At 64.5% G+C, this 23,251-nt stretch overlaps 8 protein-coding genes across 8 annotated transcripts in view; 4 read left to right on the forward strand and 4 right to left on the reverse strand.

Moving 5' to 3' along the window:
- PFL1_02964 (uncharacterized protein) overlaps positions 1-1,021 on the reverse strand; it is a gene marked incomplete at both ends in the record, with an annotated part of 2,212 nt that extends 1,191 nt beyond the window's left edge. The window contains 2 exons of the mRNA XM_007880476.1: positions 85-461; positions 563-1,021. Of these exons, the coding sequence (XP_007878667.1) occupies positions 85-461; positions 563-1,021 (836 nt within the window). The remainder of the gene's footprint in view (positions 1-84; positions 462-562) is intronic.
- A 4,057-nt stretch (positions 1,022-5,078) lies between these two features.
- On the reverse strand, positions 5,079-5,732 carry PFL1_02965 (uncharacterized protein; the record flags this gene model as incomplete). Its single annotated transcript, XM_007880477.1, has 2 exons — positions 5,079-5,136; positions 5,203-5,732. The coding sequence occupies 2 exons, from the start codon at positions 5,730-5,732 to the stop codon at positions 5,079-5,081; spliced, it is 588 nt and encodes a 195-aa protein (XP_007878668.1).
- A 1,474-nt stretch (positions 5,733-7,206) lies between these two features.
- PFL1_02966 (uncharacterized protein) lies at positions 7,207-8,151 on the reverse strand (the record flags this gene model as incomplete). The annotated part of the gene is made up of 1 exon (XM_007880478.1): positions 7,207-8,151. One exon carries the CDS (start codon positions 8,149-8,151, stop codon positions 7,207-7,209), a length of 945 nt encoding a protein of 314 aa, XP_007878669.1.
- Positions 8,152-10,430: 2,279 nt separating this feature from the next.
- PFL1_02967 (uncharacterized protein) lies at positions 10,431-11,890 on the forward strand (the record flags this gene model as incomplete). Its single annotated transcript, XM_007880479.1, has 2 exons — positions 10,431-11,444; positions 11,534-11,890. 2 exons carry the CDS (start codon positions 10,431-10,433, stop codon positions 11,888-11,890), a joined length of 1,371 nt encoding a protein of 456 aa, XP_007878670.1.
- Positions 11,891-12,293: 403 nt separating this feature from the next.
- On the forward strand, positions 12,294-13,743 carry PFL1_02968 (uncharacterized protein; the record flags this gene model as incomplete). The annotated part of the gene is made up of 5 exons (XM_007880480.1): positions 12,294-12,398; positions 12,523-12,670; positions 12,781-12,922; positions 13,017-13,089; positions 13,189-13,743. 5 exons carry the CDS (start codon positions 12,294-12,296, stop codon positions 13,741-13,743), a joined length of 1,023 nt encoding a protein of 340 aa, XP_007878671.1.
- A 145-nt stretch (positions 13,744-13,888) lies between these two features.
- On the reverse strand, positions 13,889-15,647 carry PFL1_02969 (uncharacterized protein; the record flags this gene model as incomplete). The annotated part of the gene is made up of 10 exons (XM_007880481.1): positions 13,889-13,904; positions 14,026-14,120; positions 14,214-14,280; positions 14,426-14,612; positions 14,714-14,797; positions 14,932-14,992; positions 15,091-15,309; positions 15,398-15,415; positions 15,504-15,515; positions 15,621-15,647. 10 exons carry the CDS (start codon positions 15,645-15,647, stop codon positions 13,889-13,891), a joined length of 786 nt encoding a protein of 261 aa, XP_007878672.1.
- A 2,567-nt stretch (positions 15,648-18,214) lies between these two features.
- PFL1_02970 (uncharacterized protein) lies at positions 18,215-19,273 on the forward strand (the record flags this gene model as incomplete). The annotated part of the gene is made up of 1 exon (XM_007880482.1): positions 18,215-19,273. The coding sequence occupies one exon, from the start codon at positions 18,215-18,217 to the stop codon at positions 19,271-19,273; it is 1,059 nt and encodes a 352-aa protein (XP_007878673.1).
- A 1,477-nt stretch (positions 19,274-20,750) lies between these two features.
- PFL1_02971 (uncharacterized protein) lies at positions 20,751-22,944 on the forward strand (the record flags this gene model as incomplete). Its single annotated transcript, XM_007880483.1, has 3 exons — positions 20,751-21,547; positions 21,712-22,082; positions 22,202-22,944. 3 exons carry the CDS (start codon positions 20,751-20,753, stop codon positions 22,942-22,944), a joined length of 1,911 nt encoding a protein of 636 aa, XP_007878674.1.
- Between the last annotated feature and the right edge of the window lie 307 nt (positions 22,945-23,251).

Consider the following 23,251-nt stretch of genomic DNA (forward strand, 5'->3'; position numbering starts at 1 on the left):
GGCCGACCGCGGATGCGCTTGCCGGCGTTGCCAAGCGAATCATCGCCATCGCCAGCCGCACCGCCCTGCTGCGAGGTCGTCGACGCCTTGGACGTCGAGTTGTTGCGCGGGCGCTTCTTAAAGCCCGTGTTCGGCCCAGTCATGATCTCGCCCGCCTTGGCCGGCCGCATCCGCCCCTTGGCCGACGCTCCGCCGCTCGATCCGGGCCGCGAGTGGTCGTCCTGGCTGCCGCCATTGCCATCCTCGCCCCCCTCGTCGCCGGGAGACCTGCCACCGTCACTGCCGTCGCCCGAGCCGCCCACGGGGTCGGGAGCGTTGAGGCAGGCCTGGATCAGGTTGCGACCCTCGGCCTGCGTGACGAGCGCCTGCAGCTTGGGCGTGGTGAAGGTGTAGACGAGGCCCGTCTGCGAGACGACGAGCAGCAGCACCTGCGTCCCCGTCAGCGTCGCCAGCTCGTATGCCTGGTCGATGCGGATGTGGTGTGAGGACACACGAGGCGGTTAGCTTTGGAAGTCGTAAGGTTGAGCCCGCAGTGGGACGAGGCTGGCAGGCCGCGACTCACCTTCTTCATGATGCCGGCCTTGCGCTTGCTAAAGGTGATGTGGCGCCTCGCATCGTCCTCGATGAACTCGATCTTGATCTTCCTGCGCCCCGTCTTTGCGTCCTTTTCGCCTTTGGCCTCGGTCTTTCCCTTCTTTCCCTTGCCCCCGCCCTTGCTGCTGCTGCTGTCGCCGCTGCCTCCAGCCTTTCCCTTGGCGCCCTTGAGCTTCGACGAGCCGTCGTCCGACGAGCCCTCGTCGTCGTCGTCTGGCCCCGCGGCGTCGTTGTCGCCCTCCTCGTCATCGTCGTAGTCGGCGCCAGCGTAGCCTGCGGCCGCCGTGGCGCCGAAGCCGGCTGCAAGGTCGAAGCCGGCGAGGCCGCTCGACGCCGGCGTGCTGGCCAGCTGGACGGATCCGTAGGGGACGTCGTAGATGGGTGCGTTGCGGGGCGAGTCGCTTCGGACCACGCCCATGACCCCCATGGTGGGGTTGTGAAGCGTCGATGGCGAGGCCGAGACCGTTGCCATGTCCGCCTTTGGTGAAAGGTGCCAGGCTCACCTACGAGACAGGCTGAGGGGAGAGGATGGTCTGCGCGGGCGGGCCGGCTGCAGAGACATTTGAATGTGCGAAAGAAGGCGGCTCGCAATGGTCAGCGACAGAGGTCAAGGGGAAACAGCCGCTCGGACAGCAGTGGCGACCGCTCAATCGACTGCTAGTGCGCGGGTGAGCCGACTCACCTCGTGGGAAGGTGTGTACGTGGTGACGCCGGTGTCGTCGAGCGCCTTGCCGCCGCGGCCGTGCTAGTCGAACAGTGAAGGCGGGTCGCGAATCGACGGTAGGGTGGAAGCGGCGACGAAGGACGTGCGCAGCCGGCGTCGAGAGTCAAGTGCGACGAGACGCGATGCGTAAGAGCAGGAACCAGGAGGCCTACGGTCTCGATTGACCCTGAAGATCGGACCTCAGGGAGGGCGCAGGAACAGGATGAGGTGGTGGTCTCGGACCAAGGCGCGGGTTCTATGTGCTCGTCGGGCCGAGGCAGTCGGCAGTATGGTGCAAATCTATGTCGATGCTGATCGTCCAAGATCAGGTGAGATAAGATGAGAACAGCTGAGGATGCAGCCTCGGGAAAAGGGCAACCGCAGACGAAGGGATCGCGACGGCCGGCAGAGGCTCCTGGGCGGCAGCGGCGGGTCGCAAGGTTCAAGCCAGGTCGGTCGTCGTGGTGCGATGGAGGCGGTATGACCGGTGGTCTGGTGGTCTGCAGATGATTTCGAGAGTCGAGGAAAGAACAAGCGACCAAGACGGAAGAGGAAAGGGCGTCGGCAGATCCGAAAGACGAGGCGACCGAGAGAATGGAGCGGGTATCGATGGACGCAGGAGGTGGAGGACCGACTGATTCGAGCAGGTGGACGGCGAACGGAGGGTTGGAGGCAGATGGGTGATGGTGTTGCAGAAGAGAGTACAGAAAGGTCCAGCGAGGCGGAGCGAGGCAGAGAGGGGGGGCAACAGAGAGAGGAGCCAGAGGGTAGAGAGAGACAGGCAGGACCAAGGTGCGAGGCAGGCAGGCAGAGCAGGCCCTCAGGGTCGGATGTTGCCGCCAGCCTGCTGCTGCTGCTGCTGCTGCTGCTGCTGCTGCTGCTGCTGCTGCTGTCCGGCCAGCTCGCCTGCCAACGATACCCCACCTCAACCACCACCGCCGCCGCTGCTGGACCGGTCACCCGGTTGCCTTGCCACAGCAAGGCGTGTGCGACCGCCGGCTTTGCATCTGTTGGAGCTTGTTCACACATACGTCCATCTGGACCTTGGACAGCTCAGCTCGATGGACGGTACGGGCCGGCAGGTTGGAAAACAGCAGCGAGCAGGGCTGGCCGAGGGGCAAGACCCGGCCCACGAGCCTGCTGCTGCCCGGCCTGCTGGCCTGGCCTGGCCTGGCCTGGCCTGCCACCCTGCGGGTCGCTCCTCTGGCATAACCGAGCTTGGCAGCCAGGCCGGGCGGGTCCTGTCAGTCGGCCAGCAGGCAGGCGCTCCCCACCGCCGACCAGCGAGCAGGGAGCAGCAGCACCACGGCAAGCACTACCGCCACCACCAAACACCACCCACCACCAACGTCAGCATCAGCCGAGGTAGCCGCCGGACGAATGGGCGGAGCTGGTCACCGCTCGTCCTTGCTTTGACGCTGTCCGACCGGCCAGCCGGCCTTTGTCTCTGGCACCGGAGCAGACGCAGCCAGGCCAGACGCTCGTCGCCTCTCGAGAAAAAGAGACGCACGCACGCCTCATCCCGAATGCCCCTACCTCGGCCCTCGGACCTCGATCCCGAGGCCCTGCGCCTGCCCTGCGCCTGCCCTTCCGTGGCCAGCGCCCCTCGGAGGCATGTCGGCCTTCCATAACTTGCCTGCCCGCTCCTTTGTCCTGCCTGCCTGTGCGCCTGATCGTCGATGCGGTTGCAGAGGGATGCACGCAGCATGCGCCCTCGCCGCCGAGCACGTCCTTGCCAGCATCTTTGGCCCGCCGGGGGGACCTTGCTTGCTGCGCAGCGGCGGGCGAAGAGGGGTTGGACGTGGCCTGCGCAGGCCTCTGCTGGCTGCGTGTTGGATGTGCGTCGCCGAGCCTGGCAGGAGGCAGGTCGGGGCCAGGCCAGGCCAGGCCAAGCCACCGTACCTCTCTGCCTAGCCTGCGGGGTCGGTCGCGCGCGTGCGGAGAACCCGAAAAACACAACAGACATGCGGGCGAGCAACCTGGGCCCGCGCGCAGGCGAGAGGCGCCAGGGGCGACACTACTCACGCGCAGCGGCAAGCCCCGCCTGCCTGCCCAAAGGCCGCTTCAGACGACCCGTCCGAGAGCCAGCCTCGTCCCGCTGCTTGAACTCGAGGCCCTTCTGCAAAGGCCCGGCCGCTGGCAGCAGCGGCGAGGTGAGGATGCATGCTCAGAGCAGGCGGTCGCCACCGCGGGGTGGTGGAAAGCAGCCGCCGCTGGTGCGCAGCTCGAGGAAAGCTGGCGGGCGAGCTGCTCGGATGGCACGCCAACAGGCTGAAAAGAGTTGCCTCATCGGACGGGCCAGAACCGGCATGACGACGAGGAGCGATCGTAGGAGACGGTCGGCTCTTGTCCCATCGCGGCGGCAGCGACGGCAGTGACAGGACGCGATACGTAGCGTCCATGAAGGTACAATAGGGCTGATCGATTGAGCTTCTCTGTCGAGCGAGCAGCTGCTTTGTCGATACGAAGGCCAGCAACGGGCTCGGCCCGGCTGGCGGTTTCGACAATGAGCAGCAGGATCAGGCCTGGATCGGGGTCGAGGTCCGAGCCGTTGCGTTCATGCCAGACCAGGCCATCGCACGGCCCACGCCACGCCACTGTACGCGAATCGCTCGCATCGCGTCGACGTCCGCACCGGTCCGATCCGATCTGATCCGTCGCCCTCGATCCCGGTCGCCGACTGGATGGGGAAGGCGCCCCTCACCGTCGTCGCCGACATAGGGGCGAGCTAGCAGCGCGGATAGGGGTCGAGGAAGGCCTTGGGTCTGTCGCAGCCAGGCTAGGCCGGGACGGGATGGGTGCTGGGTGGTTGTGGTCGCGTACATCATCGGCTGGTGGTGGAGCAGAGGCAGGAGAGGGGGGAAGGGTCCAGGCCAGCCTGCGAAGCGAATTGGCGCGTGCAGCGCGTCGCCCCAGCAGGCAGGGCCAGGCGGGCAGGCGGGCAGGCGGGCAGGCTCGGCGGGCCAGACGGGCTCGAGGAAAAAGAGAGGAAAAATCGAAGCGAAAATCCATCGGGGAGCCTCCAACACGTGCCCTCGCCATCCCCCAACCCGGACTGCCTTGCCTTGCCCTCTGGCCTGCAGCTCTATGCTGGCCTGGGTTTGAAATTTGTGGTCCGCCGTCGAAGGGGCAGCTCGGGTGGGCAGCAGCTGGGCTACAACCCGATCTAAGCAGTCGGGAAGGTTGCTCCTCTAGCCTCCGTTGCGGCCCTCCGACCCGCTCCTGCCTCTCTGGCAGCCCGGAATCTCGACGGCCGTCCTCCCGAGACAAAGCTTCGGACAGGACGCGAGGCGACGTGCGAAGTGCAACGTGCGACGAACGTGTCGCTCTGCCTCAAGGACTCCTCCCTTCTGTGCCTCGGCGCGCACAAGCCATCGAAGCTGAGCATAGCGACCGTCGCCATCGACGACGAGCACCCGGAGCCCGGCCGCGCCGCCCAGCCAGCGCCCGTCGAGCCGTCCAAGGTGGGTGCCCGGTCCAACGCCATTGCATTGCGGCATGCCCACCGCACTTCCAGCACGGCGCTCGACCGAAAAGCGCGTGTTCTCGATCGCCGAGCCCCCTCCTCCGCCCTAGCAGATCAGATCAGGCCGACGAGCGGACATGCATGACCCACGCCGACGAGACGGCTCCGATTCAGTCTGATACAAAACGAACATACATTGGACAAGCGTCGCGGAGCTCGAAGGGTACCGAAAACCGCAGAGCGAGGGGAGAGATCCTTGCGCCAAAGTCACCGGCAGACACCCGATCGAGCGTCGAGGGTGCAGCGGGGGACGAGCTAGCGGGCAGGGAGCAGGTCGGCGAGGCGGCGCAGCACGCTGTCGCGCAGTTCATCGCTGCGGCCGCCATCGAGTGCCGCGGCAAACATCATCAGCGGAGCGATGCAATACCATCGGATGGACCTGTCGGCGAGCCTGACCAAGACGTTGCCCACGCCTATGATGAGCAGGGCCTTTTTCATCTCAAAGTCGTCAAGGTTCTTGAAGAAGCCCTCGATAGCCTGGTACAGCGTTTCACCCTCGTTCTCATCGATAGTGCTGCTGCCGTCGCTCACTTGGCGTCCAGCCTGGCCACCGCCCGGGCCGCGACGTTCCCACAGGTCGAGGCAGGCATTGACGGCGGTCACAAAGATGGCGATCTTGCCATCGAGGTCGTCCACGCTGCCTTCGAGGACGTCGTCCGAGCTATTGTTGAGGCGATCGAGGACGCGGTCTTGGCCGCCTGCGAGAGTGCCATCGGGAGCATCCTCGCGGCCCTGGTCGGGGCTGCCATTCGGGCTGCGAGCCACGCCCTCCTCTTGATCCTCGTCGACGCTTTCGGCGAGATGGCCGGCCATGCTGTCCTCCATGCTAAAGAAGGCGCTGTCGTTGTGACCACCAGGCCTGCTGAGACTGGTTTCGGCCCCTCCAGGATCGGCGGACTGCGTATCCATCTCGGCTGCGGATGACGGAGACTGGAAGAGCTAGGTCGGGAAAAGTCGAAGCCGTCGACGAGGTGACCCCAGCGGAAGGTGCGGCTTGCCTGTGGGAGGTGGCGGACCCGCCGACGAGCGGTGTGCAAAGCCTGGACGTGGAGCCAGACTTGAGGGCCCAAGTCACTAGAAGGCGTTGTTGGGCACTCGCAATGACGGCGATGCTTGGTCCGATCTTTCAGCCGGACTTGCGCTTGTGGAAGGCGGGCAGGGATGCAGGGATCCCGGTTCGGTGGTCAAGGAAGTCGGACTGTATGCGCGAGCTTGCGATAGGCCGGGAAGGCGGGCCGCCTCTGTCGATGATCTGGCTTGAATGCCACGCTGACGAGCGGCCAAGGGGTCGCCGGGCGCTTGTGCGAGACTACGAGGCGCACCGAGTGGAGAGGAGGCGACAGCGGCGGCGTCTGTGATGCGCTTGCGATTGACGATGCTTGGCAGGATGGGGGGGAGACGAGCAAAGCCACAGCGACAGCGACAGGGGCGGCGAGTGGCGGGACCGGAGCTGGCTCAACGTGGAAGGACACAGAGAGAGGAGAGGTATCGAGGGCACGAGGCGAAGTGGAAGCCGGAGTAGCTGGAGTACCGCCGGGGATGGCCGGGATCGTCTAGCGTGGCGACACTGACGACGGCGACGTCTTCAGAGGCGAGAAGCCGCCCACACGAGAAGGAGGTTTGAGCGTTCTGACGCCAAGGATTGAGGATGCAAGAGCGGGGGCTTGATGGCAGAGGGGGGTTGCACTCTGATGGTATGGGTTCAAGTGTGGACGGTGGCAGTGGTCGTGGCGGGAAGGGAGAGGTTGCGAGCGCAGCAGGGTCAGACCTGCGTGGCGTCGCTTGCCCGCGCCTCGCTCGCCTGCTCGGTGGCCCCTCGATTTTCCCACCTGCCGCTGCCCTACCGGAGCCACTCCTGGCTTGCCGGGCGAGCTTGCCCTGCATACGCACCACGATCTACGCTCGCTCAGCCGTGCACCGTCGACCAACTCGACCTCGCTGCGACCGAGTGGAAGGACGCGCGGCCTAGCAGCAAGCGGCGGCGGCATGCTGGGCCGGTGCCGCCTAATGGAGGCCAGGCGCTCGAGCCTAGACGCCGATGCTCTTGCATTCGGTAGCGCACGCTCGTAGCCCATTGCCGCACGCCGAGACTGTTTCGCTTGCCGAAAAAGTGACTTGCTCGCCGCGCAGATCTTCCACAGCGTCGATTGGACTGCTCAGTTCACCGACAAGAGAATCGAGGTCACGGCTGAGAGCGATGCGACTGTTTTGTTGTAGAGACAGAAATGGGTTGGACTGCAAGGACCAAGCTAGACGGGACCGGGATGGCAAAAAGCAAGAGACAGGGCAAAGGGCCGGCGAATGCGACCTTGGCACGGGAGCCAGCTTCGGTGCTCTGCACCAGGGCGCTGCACATCGCGTCGACGGGCCTGGTGTGCGGACGTTAGCGGCGGCGACGGAGAGGAACGGCACGGAGGAGCGGGAGCGATCGGGCCTTTGCCTTGTCGCCAAGGTGACCGAGGGAAAACGTGGGCAGCTTGAGCCCGTCCATCTCTCCGATGCGGCCGACGACCTTGCCCAGGAAAGCGTTGAGGCCCTCCTCGTCCTTGCCCGAGACCGGGTGTAGCTGGAACCGTGCTGTCGGGCTAGTCTTGTGCGGCCAGATCCATCCGCTGCGCTTGTCGTCGGAGCGGGCCAGGTTCGATACGGCTCGGAAGGAAAGGGCGGAGCGGAAGAGCTTGGCCCTCTGCGCGCGGTCCAGGCCCTCGACGAACTCGGAAATCTGGGCATCGGTCGGCGTCCGGCCGCTTTCCTTGAGGGAGCGGTAGAGGTTGGACCACGCCTCGCGCTCCTCGTTGGTGGCCTGGCTGGCGACATAGTGGTACGCCGCCACTCGCTTCGCCTGTCGCGCTTCCCACTTCTTTCCGTTATCGAGGGCAAAGTTGACGGGGCGGATGAGGTCCTGCTCCGGCTGCCGGCTGGGAAGCCTGTCCACGAACGCGGCCATCTCCGGAGACGACAGCGAGCCGGGCACCTGCACGCGATAGCCCATGGCGAACGGATCGGCGGGAAGTCGGTTGGACGACTGAGAAGGGAGCGACAAGTCGGCCTTGGCGTTGAGCATCGGAGCTGGCAGGCGTTCGGGATCGCGGGACATCGACGGACGTTCCAGTCCAGTGGAAGGCGGGCGAGTCTCGTCAGGGCCGACCCACGGTCTCCATGAGGCTTGGGCCGTCGTGGGAGGTGAGATGGCGCCAAACTGACCCCGCGCAGCTCCCAGAGGCAGGACTGCGTCGTCGACACGCCCGCCTTCCTGGATCGGCGAGGCGGCGACCGAGATGAGCAGGACCGCGATCGAGAAGAGGGCGGCGGATTTGGCTGGCAACATTATGGCAAGGAAGTTAAGGGGAAAAGCGAGGTCCAGCGGCTGGTCGGAGAAGAACGAAGGTGGCCTGCGGAGCGAGTCAAAGGAGCGTGATGGGTCTGTGAGGACAGAGGACCGGCGACGGTTTCTGAACGTCGGCTTTTAAGGTGACGAGGAGCGACATCGAGCAGCCCTGGTTTGCGCCGCGAAAACAGGGCCACAAGCAAGCGAGAGGGGGCATCGTCGTCCCAGCGAGACGGAGCAATGACCGGAGGTGCTGCGCTGGTCGAGGCATGGATCGACCGCAAATCCGCGTGCCAGGGGCGAAGTGCAAGAAAACACCATGCATGTGTGCGATCGGTCCAGAGCTCAGCCCCGTGCGCCGCCCCGATGGCGAGGATCCATTCATCATCGCCACCATTCTATTGGCGTGGGGCCATCGAGATGAGGCCATCGAGGTGGGTCGTTCAGGCGGGACACGCAAGGCATGACTCGACGCTCGCCCTGGCAAGGTGCTGCGGCGACGTCGTTGCGTGCGCTGCGCTGCGGTAATACAAGCGGCGAGCCGCACCGAGCGGCGCTCGAGCATCGGTGCCGCTTCCAGCGGACGATCCGGGCAGGCCTCAACCAGACGGCTGGGCCAGAGCGGCCATCTTGAGCTACGCAGGCAGCAGCGACCGGCGAAGGCCGCTAGGTCGGTAGGGCAGCTTCAAAGGCATACCGGCAACCCCTAGCTCGGCTTCTCAGGCGGGGGCAACCGGACCGAAAGCAACCAGCAAGTCTGTGGCGCGGGTCGACCGAGCATTCTCCAAGCCTTAGCTCATGAAAAAATCCGGCTCTGGCCCTCCCTTGGCACGTTGCCGAGGAGGTTGATGCAGCAGCTGGATCGTCAGATGATATGCAAGCATGCGCACCAGTGGGAATCGGCGAAGACGATGTGGGCAACACCGGTGCTTGATGCAGCCACAAAGACGGGCTGGTGGTGAGTCGACGAGGCTTCGGTAACCGCCGAGATTTGGCACGGGCAGGCAACTTGGACTCCAGCCTGTTGCCAGCCCGGGCCGTCGCGAGTCAGTGCTGACAATACTGAGGACATCGAGGGGATATGGAAGATACATACCCACTTCGGGCTTCAGCCCCGCGTGCCAGCGCACCGGCCCCAGCAAGGCCGGCCTAGTATTATTGCTAGTCTTCGCCGGTGGGGCAGCATGAAGGCGGCACGTTCCGTGACGCTGCTGAACACCGCCGACGAGATGTATCAGTCTGCGGTGACTGGAAACAAGCTGTAAGTCTTGCCACACCGCCTGGACGGCGCGATCCGACATTTGACGACGCCGAAGCGAGTGCTCGCCCTGGCGGCGCGCCGTGGACGGGCATTCTGCCTCATGCGTGCAGAGTCGAGATAGACGACAGCGCCTTCGCTCCTCCCTCTTGTCCCTGTGCCGAATCTGTGCCGAGGGTGTGACGCGGAGGGTGGTCCCGACGGACCCTCGAAACGTCGGGCCGACCGAGAGTCTGGCGGTTGCTCGATCAACGCCTCCAACTCTGGGCCCTCGGCTGAGACTGCTTGCATCGTTACTTCCAGTCACCGTTTCCGCGCGCAGCAGCACTGAGCCCACCGTCGATGCTCGGCTCAGATCACCATCGGATCGACTCAGTTCCCTTCCGGGTCGTTGAGAGCGGAGAGGTTCCGGGATGGGTCGGCAGTGCCGCGTCGGGATGGATCCGTTGACCCCCTCACTCTCCCTCGTTTCGGATGCTGCCCGTCAACGGCAGCTGTGGTGGAAGGCCTTCGACGGCAGCACAAGGCCGTGACCGCGGTCTGATGGTGGCTTGGCGGACGGACTGTGCCTTGTCGCCACCACCGCTGGAGTCACGAGTGCGATCGGGGGATGCTGTTCCTTGACCGCCCGGGTGGTGGCTGTACGCTGCTTATCCCGCCTTGTAGGCACCCGCGCAGGATCGGCGTCGGATTCACAAGGGTCCAAGAGGAAGCAGCAGGGCGACATCTGCGAGCCTGGAGTGGCGCCCTCGGTGGTGATGGTGGTAGGTGCAATGGCCGGTCCACAAAGGGGCACCTCCACGACAAGGCACCGGTAGGAAAGGCGAGGCAGGGTTCCGCTGCTCGGCTCCGAGCCCGCCGCCTCCACACGCGCTCAGCCCTGCGTCTGGTTGGCCGCATCTTTGCTTCCCCCTCCCGACCCTCCCGACTACCAACATCATCACCACCGTCACCACCATCGGGCCTCACAACCGCCCTAGCTGCCTCTTGATTGAGGCTGCAAGATCTTCCCGCCCCAGTCATGAGCCAGCCTCTCGGCCAACGTCCATCCAGCCAAGCGACCAGGGGCAATGGCAACCCGGCACGTTCTATGCCCGCCCCCGCCTTTGCCAGGCACAGCGCCTTTGGCGATGACGAGGGCGGCGATGAAGACGATCACCAGCGCACATCGCGCTCGAGACGAGAGCGCGAGGAGCTTGTGTCTTTCGACAGGAATGGGGCAGTCAAACGCAACCGGTCGCCACCTCGACAAGGGCCCCGCGTCATTCCCATGACTGCCAACCTCGACTGGCGCCAGGATCGCAAGAAGCGCCTCGGCCTCGAGGAAAAGGCCCGCTCCATGGGCTCACTCAACTCGATGAAGGCCTTCGGACGTCCTTCGACCTCGGGAACTGCGAATCAGCCGTCCGCGGGCGATGGTCCGACCGCTGCGGTACCAGAGAGGATCAACGACCAGGAACAGAAAAAGGGCCTCCAGATCCGTCAAAGGCCAGAACAACCCGACGATGCCATGGACGAGGATGCCCGAGGGGCGGCGGATCGCGATGCGACCCCACCCGCCGATCTGGGTGGCTCGCTCACTCCCCCTCCCGAGACGGCAGAGCAGGCTGCCATCCGCGCCCTCCTCGCCGGCCAAGGCGTCGGCAGCTCTTCCGCCCCCAACGCAGAGCTAGTCATTTCGCAGCCAGACGAGAAGGACCTTCTGCAGAGCGACGTCAACACGAGGCCCGAAGCGCCCACGCTCGACGACTATGCAGCCACACCCATTGACCAGTTCGGCGCCGCGCTGCTGCGCGGCATGGGCTGGAAGGAGGGCATGGGCGCCGGAAGGAATGGCAAGGGTCCTAAGACCGCGCCCGAGCCCAAGAAGAGGGCGGCCTTGCTCGGTCTGGGCGCCAAGGAAAGGCCGGTCGATCCTTCACTGCCATCCAGCGGAGCCAGGTCGTCCCGACCTCCCAGGCCGGATCGGCGGTACGTCCCCGTCGTCCGGGACGCTGCGCCGACGTCATCCAGGGAAGCAAGTTCCGACCCATCAGTGAGTTGCTCGACGTCGTAGCGCTGTTAAATAGAGTGTGCCGCGAGGACATGGGCCTTACCATGGAACCTCTGCTTTGACCCTGACAGACGAGACGAGAGGACCGGCCTGGCTCTCTGGGCAGAGGGCGGCACGATCGATCTGCAAGCCCGACAAGGCAAGATCATGACCGGCGAAGGGGCGACTCGCACCGGGATCGAGAACGAGATCGAGAAAGAGATCGGGATCGAGACGGCTCCCACCGTTCTCGTAGGGATCGAGATGACTATCGGCGGGGAGAGGACAGAGACAGGACTACGAGGGACGATGATCGCCGCGACCGACCACGCTCGGATGCGGAGCGGACTGAGAGGCGGCATCACGACGAGTACCGGTCACGACGCGATCATCGGAGCACGGATCGTCGCGAGAGCGAGCGGGACCGCCATCGGGACTCGAGGCGCTGAGCGGTCGGCTGTCGGGTGCTCGACGGACGAGGTCTTTGGGCCGCTACCTATCAGCTGTGCAGTGAAGTCGTGAGCAGGAGGTGAGGAGTAGCAGTCAATCATCGATGGTAGAGCCGGAATCGACCATCGACAGGGAGCACCGTCTACACAGCGCAATGCATCGCCCGGGGTCGAGGATGTCTTACCTGGCCGGATCCGAAGCCGAGCACTCACTCCTGCTGTGCTGCATGCTGAGGCACGGGCCACGGTCGACGTTCTCCACATGCATACGAGCAAACGCCCTTCTCCGTGGGCCAGGCCGCCTTCGTCCTCCCTTGCGGAGCGACCGCCATACCTCGCCCGTCCTATCCTTGCTCTAACTGATCACCCTTCACGAACGATTCTCTATTTCCAGTCCTTGAAGATGGGGCTAGCATCGGCACCGCGGCTGCTGGGCTACACTGACGATCTGGCCGTGCTCGCGGACCGGCTCGACGTCGCGCTCCAGACGCCCATTCACCAGGTCTATGTGAGTGCGCTCTGGCTCTTCCTACGCTCGTCGTGATGCTGCTGCCGCTGCCGCTGCCGACCTCGAGGATATGAAGACAATTGCTGACCCCTGCCTCGACGCCGGACGCACCACCGCTCCCCAGCTGCCAGTCGGCTACCTCGGTCTGCTGCACGCCATCCGCGTCAGCCATGCCACTCGACAGGTCGGCGGCGGTCTCGGGTCCAAGCTCAACCTCTACCAGAGCGTGCTCCTCAACCAGATCCTGCTGTTTGGTGGTGTCGCACTCAGCTGTGAGCTCCCGCTTGCCCCGTCGCCGCTGTCCAAGCCTGACTCTTCGCGCTGCTAGGGCATGCTCTGACGCCATGCGATTCCTCGTCTGCTGTTCGCTGCGCATCGGCAGCCCTGCTTCTCGGCCTGCCCTGCCCGATGCTGGCGTCCGGTCAGGTCATACTGCTCTACGCCGGTACGCATGTGGCACTGACCCTCAGCGGCATCGGGACTGCTCTGCTCAAGCTCAACGACAACTGGACCATGGGCGTGGCGTGCGTAGTTTAGCACCGGTCAGCGCGATATATACGCCCGAGCGGGATCCAACTGACGCCCCGTTTCCCTCCGCAAACCCTTCCCGGCATCCAGCATGGACATCTTCTTCTCTGCTCTGGACGGCATCTTCCGAGCCGACGGAGTGCTCGCCCTCGGCGTCGACATCGTGAGTCTTCTAGCTTCGGCCTGCGCGGGCGCTTCGCGCCCGACGATCTCGTTCTGACACCCTCGGCGAGCGTCGGCCACCCTCGCATCCCGCTGCCAGGTCCGCACGCATCCCAGCGCTCTCATCTCGACCTCGTACCTTGCCTCGATCGTCAATGGCGCCATCGTGGGTGGAGCCACGCCCCTCATCATCGACGTGCTCCGCCTCGACTCGGCCTCGGGTGACTGGACGGTGCGCACGCCGCGCTGGATCAAGGACCCCTGGGCTGGCACACAGGATCTCTTGAGCGCCGCCATGGTCTCGACGGCCTACCTGGCCTGCATCGACGGCGGCTTCGCCGCTTCCACCAACCCCTTCCTCGGCCCCCTGGCCGATGCGGTCTCGTTCAACCTCGGCTCCGGCGTGACGGCCAGAGAGGCCAGGACGATGAGCATGGTCCTCATGAGCAGCATCCTCGTCGCCCAGCGCCTCGCCGCCATCCCGTCCGAGCTCAACACCGCGCCTCGAGCGCCCGCGAAGAAGCCGTCACCCTCAAAGGCACCCCGCATCTCGAACGGATCGGCAGACGCCGGCCTCGCCGTTCCCCAGATCGCAGCCGCCGACGGGAGCGCAAGCCCGACGAGGAAGTCGAAGAAGGCGGCAAAGGCCAAGTAGAAGAGTGCGCTGGCTGACACCGACGCCGGTGCCAGTTGCGCCGCTGCAGATGCGAGATGTTTGGATTGCAGGAGCTGTCTATGGCGAGGTGGACCGAGGTGCGGTGCGGTCGTACGTACACTGGAGGGCGGGTCTGGCGAGGCGCTCAGTAGATGAGGCAGCTGCGGGCGTACGACGACGAGATAAAGGACGAAGACGAGTGTGGGGTCAGCGACTTGTATAGGCATCCCTGGCTGGACTGGACTGCCACGAGCGAGGGAGCGTCGGCGTGCGCGCACTCACCCTCCATCCACAAAGACTTCGGAGCCGGTCTGGTAGCTTGCGTGCTCGCTGAGCAGCAGGATGACCTGGGCCGTCTGCTCCTCGGGCTCCGAGTACTGGTGTCGGACGCGAGGGTAGAAGAGGGAGTTAGGTGTGCGAGAGAGCCGCCGTGTCGATGTCGCGCGGAGACGAAGGCAACGGAGACTCACGCGCTGCAGGGGGACGCTGGCGGCCTGGAAGCGTCTAGCCTCTTCCGGGTGGACGCCGCTCTGTTCGCTGTGGGTCGCCACGGTTGCAGCGGCGGTCGCAGTCCAAGAGGTCTCGAAACCGTTTCAGCACGCTTCTCGTCATCGTCGAGCGGGTTTCCGAAATTGGAGAGAGAGAGAGAGAGGCATGGGGAGCAAGGGGATGGTCGACTCACGTCCTGACGTAGCCGGGCGAGACCATGTTGACGCGGATGCCGTAGCGCGACCACTCGGCGGCGAGGTTCTTGCCGAGCGACGAGACGGCGGCCTTTGACGAGTTGTAGAAGACGTGGCAGAGGGGCTCATTGAGCCCGACCTGGTTGTAGATCTGGCTCGACATCGACGAGATGATGACGATGCTTCCTGCATTGCACCGGCCGGCAATGGAGCGAGGAGCGGAATGGTCAGTGGCGGAACCGTAAAGGGGGGCACCCTGCGGCGCAGAAGGGGCAAGAGCGACGCACCGTTCTTGTATCCCGTCTCGACCCAGTGTCGTGCGACGGTCTGGGCAGTGTTGAAGACGCCGAGGACGTTGGTCCCAAACATGACTGCACCGTGGCGAGGCGTGGCGGAGGAGCGCGAGCGGTCGGCAGGGGATGCGAGGACGGTCAGTCTCCAAGGCGCGCGGTGGTTCAGGCGCTGCGGGCTCTGTCCGTGACCTCGGCGAGGCAACGCAACGTACAGTCAAACTCTTCTCGGTCCTCGATCTCAATGGCCGGTTTGACGGTGGCGACGCCCGCATTCTGTCGAGAGAGTCGAGGCAGGATGGGATGAGATGAGCACCATTCCATCGATCGCGGCTCTAAGCGGAGGGCAGGGCAGCGGCAGGGGCCGAACTCACAGCGACACACCCAGCAATGGGTCCGAGGTCCTGCACGACGGCCTTGATGGTCTGGCGAACGTCCTTCATGACCGACACATCGCAGCGGTACGCCTTTGCGCTGATGCCGTGCTCGGACGCCAGGTCGGCGGCCACCTGCTCGGCATTGGTCGAGGAGCGGTAGAGGATGGCGAGGTTACCACCCGCCCCGGCGATGGCCGTCGAGATTGCCAGGCCGATCTGGACGGGGTGATGGACGGGCGAGGATGGGGATGGAGATGTCAGGAGAGGCGGAAGAGGTGGACTGGGCTCGGGTTACCTCACTCACGCCGCGGTTGCCGCCGGTCTAGGAGAGGGTGGTATCGGAGAGGAGGGATGGGCAGGATGAGCGGCATGCTACGAGGACGATACCGAAGCAAGCGCCGTCTACTCACGACGACGAAGAGCTGCGAAGACGGGCGGGAATCAAGGAAAAGGCGGAAGGATGTTGTTCGAGGAAGTCAGTCGAGCAACACGTCACCCGTCTGGCCGCGGGCGAAACGACGTTTTACCTTGTCCTTGAAGTCGATGGTAAACATGCTGTTTGGTCGCGTCGAGAAGGTCGTCGTGGCTTTCGAGGGAAGTGTGGTCAAAGAGGTGCTGGTGGCGAGAAAGAAAGGCAGGCAGGCTCTCTGATCTTTGCGCTCGTCGAGGCTCAGCAGGCTTCGAAACGAGGGCAGGGCACGCACTGGCCAACACCGTACCGCACGCTCGCCTCGCTCGACGAGATCTTCCGAACGGTAGCGGTGCCCACGCCGATCCACCGCCGGCAGCGTGTGGGGGAAGGAGGCGCATTCGGTCACTTTAGACGCCGGTCGCCGCTGGCCGCTGGTCGCTGCCGCCGCGATTGCCGCCGATATCAAAGTAGCACGATATTGTTGCAATCGGGCCAGCTGCGGTAAGGCCTTTTGGCTTGGCTTGGGCAGAACGGTCGCTTAGCCTCCTGCCTGCTTCGGTCGGGGCTTTCCCATCGTAGCCCAGGGACCGATGGATGGACATGAACGACATGGATGGAGTACTCTCACGAGTCCGAACCAGGCAGAAGCCGAGCTCTCGACGCGTGTCGCTGGGATTACGAGCACCATCGGCAAGTCGTGGTGATGTTTGCGAGATATGCCGAGATTGGTCCTCATTTCAGCGACACAGATTGCCAATTCCATCCGTCCCATCTCAGATGCCAGATGAAGCGACCCCGGAGCCAAGATAGAGCGAATGAATGCCTCTTCCGCTGCAGGGACCAGCTCGCGAGCGAGACCGGGCTTACATGATCGACTGCTCGCCGCGCGGCCGATGCACTCCCGAACCGTACAGATCGCCCTTTCCGTGCCAGGCACGATTGATTGAAGGTCGATGGAGACGGAGCGAAGTGTTTTCGGCGAGAGTGGAATCGGAGAAGTCGATGTCCAAGATTGGGCAAAGTGGTTCTTGGACGGGAGCGGAAGTGGTCCCAGAGGTTCCCATGACCAACGGCGGTCGTCTTGGTCGTGTCAGTCCGGTGACTGCCGAGCGGGCCGGTCGTCGGAGAGACAAAAGAAGAGGGATTCGGGTTCGGCAAGCCAGCCAGCCAAGACAGCCGACAAGACGGAGAGAAGACGTAAAGACAATGGTCCGAGTCCGGCGACGACGACAATGACGAGCGACGAAAGACAGAAAGAAAGACGCTTGGTGGTGGCCGCTCTGGCCTGCACCGACGCGACATGGCCCGCCTAGCGGGGCGGGGGCCAAGGCCTGGCCTGGTCGTCGCAAGTGAGACCAGGCGGCGTGCGCCGTGGCTACACCCACCACATGCCCGCATCGACCTTTGTGGGGATCAAGCTTGAATCGGTCAGGTCCAGGAACGCGAGTGCGCACCATCGTAAGCTGCACTTTGTGTGGGCCGTTCCGCTCGCCGGCCGCCCGCTCGCTCTCGGCATCGCGCGTCTGCGACGTTCGGTCCGTCTGTCTGTATCGGCTGCTCGAGGCGAGAGGAGAGCGGAGTGGATCTGCATTGCCGAGTCCGCCCCCCTCTCCGTTTCCCCGCAAAGAAGGAGCGGGCCAGCGGCCGTTCGGCGACGACCTGCCTTCCGCAAAAGCCGCGCTCGCTGATCATTCCCCCATCATCCGATGCCCCGCCATCCCTCGCATCGCAAGCGCCAGAAACGCCACGACGGCCTTTGACCTTTCACGCACCACATCGCCTTGCCTTGCCTGACTGCGGTTGACCGCTCCGAGATCCGACGACGGCCATCTCGCCGTGGCAGTCTTAGTTTAGTGCTTCTACTCTACGTGCAGCAAGTACGGCATACTCTGACTCGAGGAGGCGACGTGAGCATGCCCTCACGCTCAGACGGTCGATCGAGCGAATGAACTTGACCAGGTCCATCGCTGCATAGACGACCTCTTTTCGGCGTGCCCCATTCAAGGACAATACGCAGGCAGGCCACCTTACCTGCTCTGACAGCCCCACAACTCTATCTCGTCGTCGTCTCGTCTGGTCCACACTCCCGGCATCGAGCAGCAACAGGATGCGGCGCCCGCTATCATCGTCCGCCGAGCGTCGTTGACCAGAGTACAGACGAGTCTGCAGTCGGTCAGCTCGCCGCCGCCGACCCGAACGACCGACTTGGCCGCCTTGCCGAATCTCGTCTAGTCGACGAGCGCGAGGCCGCAGCCGATATCCACCGCTTGCCCTGCGAGGCTGGTTCCCATGCTCTTCCCCCCTGCTCGCTCGCGACCTGCTTCTCCTCGGATGCCGTCCCATGGTTCGACGTGGGTACGTACGTACAAAGTACGCACGGCCGAGCGCAAGCAAAGACCAGCCACTCCGCTCGTCCGCTCGTCCGCTGCGGGCGAGTGTGGGGAACCTGCAGCCGCCGGAGCCCACCGTACGCCCGAGCCTCGTCGGGGCGTACAGCAATGCGCGAGCTACATATGTATAAGAACCCGGGCAAGGCAGCACCTTCCTCCTTTGTCGGCATCGCCCTGCCTTCCTGTCACCGCTCCCCGTCCCCTCCTCTCACCGCTCGCGCCCCTTCCCTCAGTCCCCCCTGTCTTGTCCCCTCTTCTGTACCCGCCCTCTCCCCCGCTCTGCCCCGCCTCGATATCCCCGACAAGCCCCTAGCCCACCATGCTGCTCTCGACTCGCTCTCTCCTCTTGTCGCTGCTGGCGGCCCCGTTCGCCCTCGCCGCCCCCTCGTCGCCGTCTCTGCTGGCGACGCGCGCCGCGGCAGTGCCCCCCACGACCGACGCCCCTTTCTCCGTCTCGGCGGCCACGGTGCAAGGCGCCATCGAGTGCCCCTTTGGCATCCAGCGCAAGCCCGGAGGCATCGTCTACCTCATCCATGGCACCGGCAGCACGGGCAAGGAATCCTGGGGCTCCGGCCCCTGGGTCTCCCTCCTGCCCAACCTCGGCCCCGGCTTCGACGTCTGCTACGTCACCCTGCCCGACCGCAGCCAGGGAGACGCCCAGATCTCTGCCGAGTACGTCGCACGTGGCGTCCAGTTCCTGGCTCCCCAGTCGGCCACGGGCAAGGTGAGCCTCGTCGGCCACAGCCAGGGTAACCTCAACATCGAATGGGCGCTCGCCTTCTGGCCCGTCGCCGCCCGCAGCCTCACCGCCGAGTACATTGCGCTCGCCGCCGACTTCCAGGGCACCCTCGACGGCATCCTCTACTGCAGCGCCACAAAGATCCTCGAGGGCGGCTGCCCCGCCGCCGAGTTTCAGCAGTCGACCGGCAGCCACTTTGTCAACACGCTGCGCAAGGCCACGGCCAACAGCGCACTCGTGCCCACGGCATCCATCTACACCATCTACGACGAGGTCGTCACGCCCGAGGTCGGACCGGGCGCCACGTCCGTCATCAACAAGGCCAGCCTCTACCCGCTGCAGGACCTCGACATCTGCGGACCGCTCCACCCCGCCGAGCACTTTAGCATGATCATCGACCCCGCCGCCTTTGAGATCGGCTACAAGTCGCTCGTCGCGGGCAAGCCCATCGCCCGCTCCGCCATCGACAAGCGCTCCTGCATCGACTTTTACTACGGCACCGGCTTCAACAACAACACCTTTGCCAAGGGCGCGGAACTCCTCGAGGCCATCGTCAAGGACGTCGTCTCGTTCCCCACGGCCGACGTCGTCAAGGCGGAGCCGGCTATCAAGGCCTACGCCGCGCCCTACGCCGCCTGAGTCGTTGCTGCCGTCGCTGCCGTCGCTGCCGTCGCTGCCGTCGCGGCGACATGTCCACGTCCTTTCATACTCTCACCCTCTCTCTCTTGCTCGCTTGCTCTCTCCCGTATCCCCACCTTCTCTCAGTCGCTCGTTTTCTCTCTCTCCGTCTCTCTCCTCCTCTTACCAACCTGTTCCTCTCTCTATCAGCGTCCCGCGCCGTTCTCCTTGGTTCGGCGGCGGCCAGACAGCTAGATCCTGCGCTTTCTTTCCCCCCTACGTTGCTCCATCTCCCCTGCCGACCTCCCTCGATTCGCTTCTACCTGTACCTGTACCGGTACCGGTACCCGCCCACCCTCTGCGCCTTGCGCCCCGAGGTCGTGGTTTTAGTCGTAGTCCGACTTGCCTCGCCGCTGCCTATACCAACGTCACCGTTCCATCTGATGCTTTGCTTCCGGTGTGTGGATCGGTATCGACGCGCTCGCAACTCCTTCACTATCGACGCAGGGAGAGAAGGAGAGAATTGACCGATCCACGGACGACAGAGGACACTCCTCACCATCGGCCGTCTTGTCCCGTAGTGCATCTCTCGCACGCGCGTGCCGGGCAGGCAACGCCAAGAGGCCTGCCAAGCGGCACGAGGGAAAGCCAAGAACCGACGCGATGACGATTGAACAACGAGCAAACGAGCGAGCGTCGGAGAAATTGGAATCAAAGTCGCCGTTGGGCCGGCACGACAGCTGTCAAGGAACAAGAGCTAGGGACACCATATCTACACTAGCCTGACCTGGCCTGCCTAGCTCCTCCAGCGACACTGTGTAAGACTTCGAGCCTGATTATATTGTCTTGGCATTTGCCGCCTGTGTCCGGCCAAGTCGGCCTTTTCGCTCCAGCTCCTCTTCTGCCACGCGGCCCACGATGGGCTCCGCTCCGTTTCTTGGCTTTCCTTTCCGAGGCAAGACGACGCTCCTAACGATCAGAGCCGTGTCCTGACGCGCCCCAAGATCTATTGCTCGCCGTGGGCCACGATGGCTAGGTATGCGGGCTGTACATACAGTCCAAGACCATGGACGTACTTGGCGCGGTGCCACACTCGGCCTGCGTAAGCGCTCTCGTGTGATACTTCGTCTCGCCCTGCTCCGCGAAATCGGCAGAACCATACCTCCGACCTCCCTCCCCGGCGTCCGCCTCCCTGTTTGCCCCGCTTCTCCGCAATCGATTTGGTCGCCGGCAGCGGAAGCAGGGCTGGTAGAGTACGGACGAGGGGCAGGGTACATGCCAAGAAACCAGCACGGCGGCCCTAGTCTAGCACTGCAACACGTCTGATCAGGCGGAGTGGACGTCTTTCCCGAGAGAGCTGACCGAGCAGCTACTTAAGTACGGGCATCGTCGAGTCCACAGTGTGTCCCCCTACATCCCAGAAACCCTCTGAACGACCCCCCTACCCGACCATCACGTTGCACCCAGTTGGACAGACGATACCGCCGCCGCCGCCGCCATGGACGAAAAGAAATCGACGCGTCACGGTCCGGATGGGGCCACGGCCGACCTCTCGCCCAGCGACCGCTCCTCGTCCTCGTCCCCGACCTCGCCATCGCCCACACCCGCTCGCAGCCCCACCGACGTCGACGCCCACCATCCGACGAAGGTGGAGGGGGCGGAAATCGGCTCGACGCGCGACGGAAAGCTGACACGGTGGCTCAAACGCTTGGGCGACCTGCCCGAATACGGCCTGGGATCCCGCGGCAAGCTTCAAGGGCCTCCCCTCAACTGGGCAATAGGCATCATCGCATCGATTGGATTCTTCAGCTTTGGATACGATCAAGGCGTTTTGGGAAGCCTCGTCACGCTGGACGACTTCCAGCGGTCGATTCCGTTGATGACGCCGTTTACGACGTTCAACGCGGTCTGTTTTATTGGGGATCCGGCGGATGGCGTGCGGGATCCCGCCAACTGCCGGGGCGATCCGAACACGCAGGCGGCTGCGATTGCCGTGTACCAGATCGGGTGCTTCCTGGGCAGTCTGCTGGTGCTCTTCTACGGCGATGCGTGGGGGCGGAGGTCGTCGACCTTTTGGGCGTCGTGGGTCATGATCATTGGCACCGTCTTCCAGGCGGCGGCGACGGAGCCGGCCAGCTATGCGCTCATGATCGTCGGCCGTGTCATTGGCGGCGTCGGCAACGGCATCGTCACCTCGACGATTCCCACCTGGCAGAGCGAGTGCGCCAAGCCGGCTCAGCGCGGTATTCTGATCCTGCTCTCGGGATGCTTGATTGCCGGCGGCATCGCGATCAGGTGAGTAGTAGGCGTTTTGGCGGCGCGGTTTCGCTTCCCCTCACGGTGCGACGCGTTCCTTTCTTTCGCTCACGGTGCCCGCCCTTCCATCCTTTCTGCACGATGCACTCGTTCGCTCGCTACCGCTACTTCCCGACGAACGCCACTTTTACTACCCCGACCAGCTACTGGGTCGACTACGGGTTCTACTTCCTCGAGGGCACGGTACGATGGCGCTTCCCGATCGCCTTCCAGTCGTTCTTCACGCTGATCGTCATCGCGGGCATCCTCTGGCTGCCCGACAGCCCGCGGTGGCTGCTGATGCGCGGGCGCACCGACGAGGCGCGCGACGTGATTGCACGCTTCGCCGGCCTGCCCGAGGACGACGAGCGGGTCGAGGCCGAGATGCACAGCATCCAGGAGGCCCTCCACGTCCAGAACGCCGGCGGCGGCTTCAGGCTGCGCGAGCTCCTGACCAACGGGCCGTCGCAGAACCTGCGCAGGCTCATCATCGCCTGCCTGGCCCAGTTCTTCCAGCAGATCGGCGGCATCAACCGTGAGCGCCATGGCGTGGCATGACGCGTCTCGCCGACAGCTATGTAGAAGACATGGTGGCTGATTCCTGCCGGTCCTCCTCCCTGTTCCTCCCTCATTCTGGCTGGGCACCTCCTGCAGTTGTGACCTACTACGCCACGCTGCTGTTCGAAGACTCGCTGGGCTTCAGCCCGGACATGTCACGCCTGCTCGCAGCGGCCAACGGCACCGAGTACTTCCTCGCCGCCCTCGTGGCCCTGCCTCTCGTCGAGCGCACGGGGCGACGGACGCTCATGATCGTCGGTGCGGCGGGTATGGCGGGCAGTATGGCCGTGCTGGCGGGCATGGTCTCGACGGGCACCCAGGGGCCCGAGGGCGCGCCCATCCTCGACACGGCACCAGGAGTGGTGGCCACCGTGTTCCTCTTCGTCTTCAACTCGTTCTTCGCCCTGGGATGGCTCGGCATGACTTGGCTCTACCCCGCCGAAATCTCGTCGCTGCGCACCCGGATCAGCGTCAACGCCCTCTCGACGTCGACAAACTGGCTCAGCAACTTCCTCATCGTCATGATCACCCCGCCCGGCCTCGCCTCGCTCGGCTGGCGCATCTACATCATGTTTGCCGTCTTCAACGCCGCCATCATCCCCGCCGTCTTCCTCCTGTTCCCGGAGACGCGTTCCAGGAGCCTAGAGGAGATCGATCTCGGCTTCGCCTCGGCCCACGCAAAGCGCATCAGCCCCGTCAGGGAGAGCCTCAAGATGCCCAGGTACGAGGGCAGGCAGCTCGACGCCAAACTCGCAGAGTACTTTGGCGGCAGTCGTCCCGCCGCCGTCGAGACAGGGGCAGCGCCGAGCGGCGTCGAGCAGACAGCCAGCAAGGCCTGACTGGCGGCGCCAGCGCACGACCAGGGCCGGTCCCGTCCGATGTGGCTGTAGCATCCTGTCGCGGCTCCAGCAGGACAGAGTAACGACCCGTAGAAATCCATCCTACCTGTATTGAAGAGCGCTCAGACCGTGGGTTGCTCGGCCACAGTGTCAATCAGGAATCACTCGGGTTCTCGCTTCGTCCTCGACGCGGCCGGGATGGGCTGGGGATGGCCGCCAAGGTGGCGCCACCATCGTCGACCCCGCCCGCGACAAGATGGGTATACACTGCCTTCGTTCGTGGCCCCATGACAGCCCCTTTCCCCTC

The sequence above is a fragment of the Pseudozyma flocculosa genome (genome assembly GCF_000417875.1).
Source record: "Pseudozyma flocculosa PF-1 unplaced genomic scaffold scaffold00008, whole genome shotgun sequence".
Lineage (NCBI taxonomy): Eukaryota > Fungi > Basidiomycota > Ustilaginomycetes > Ustilaginales > Ustilaginaceae > Pseudozyma > Pseudozyma flocculosa.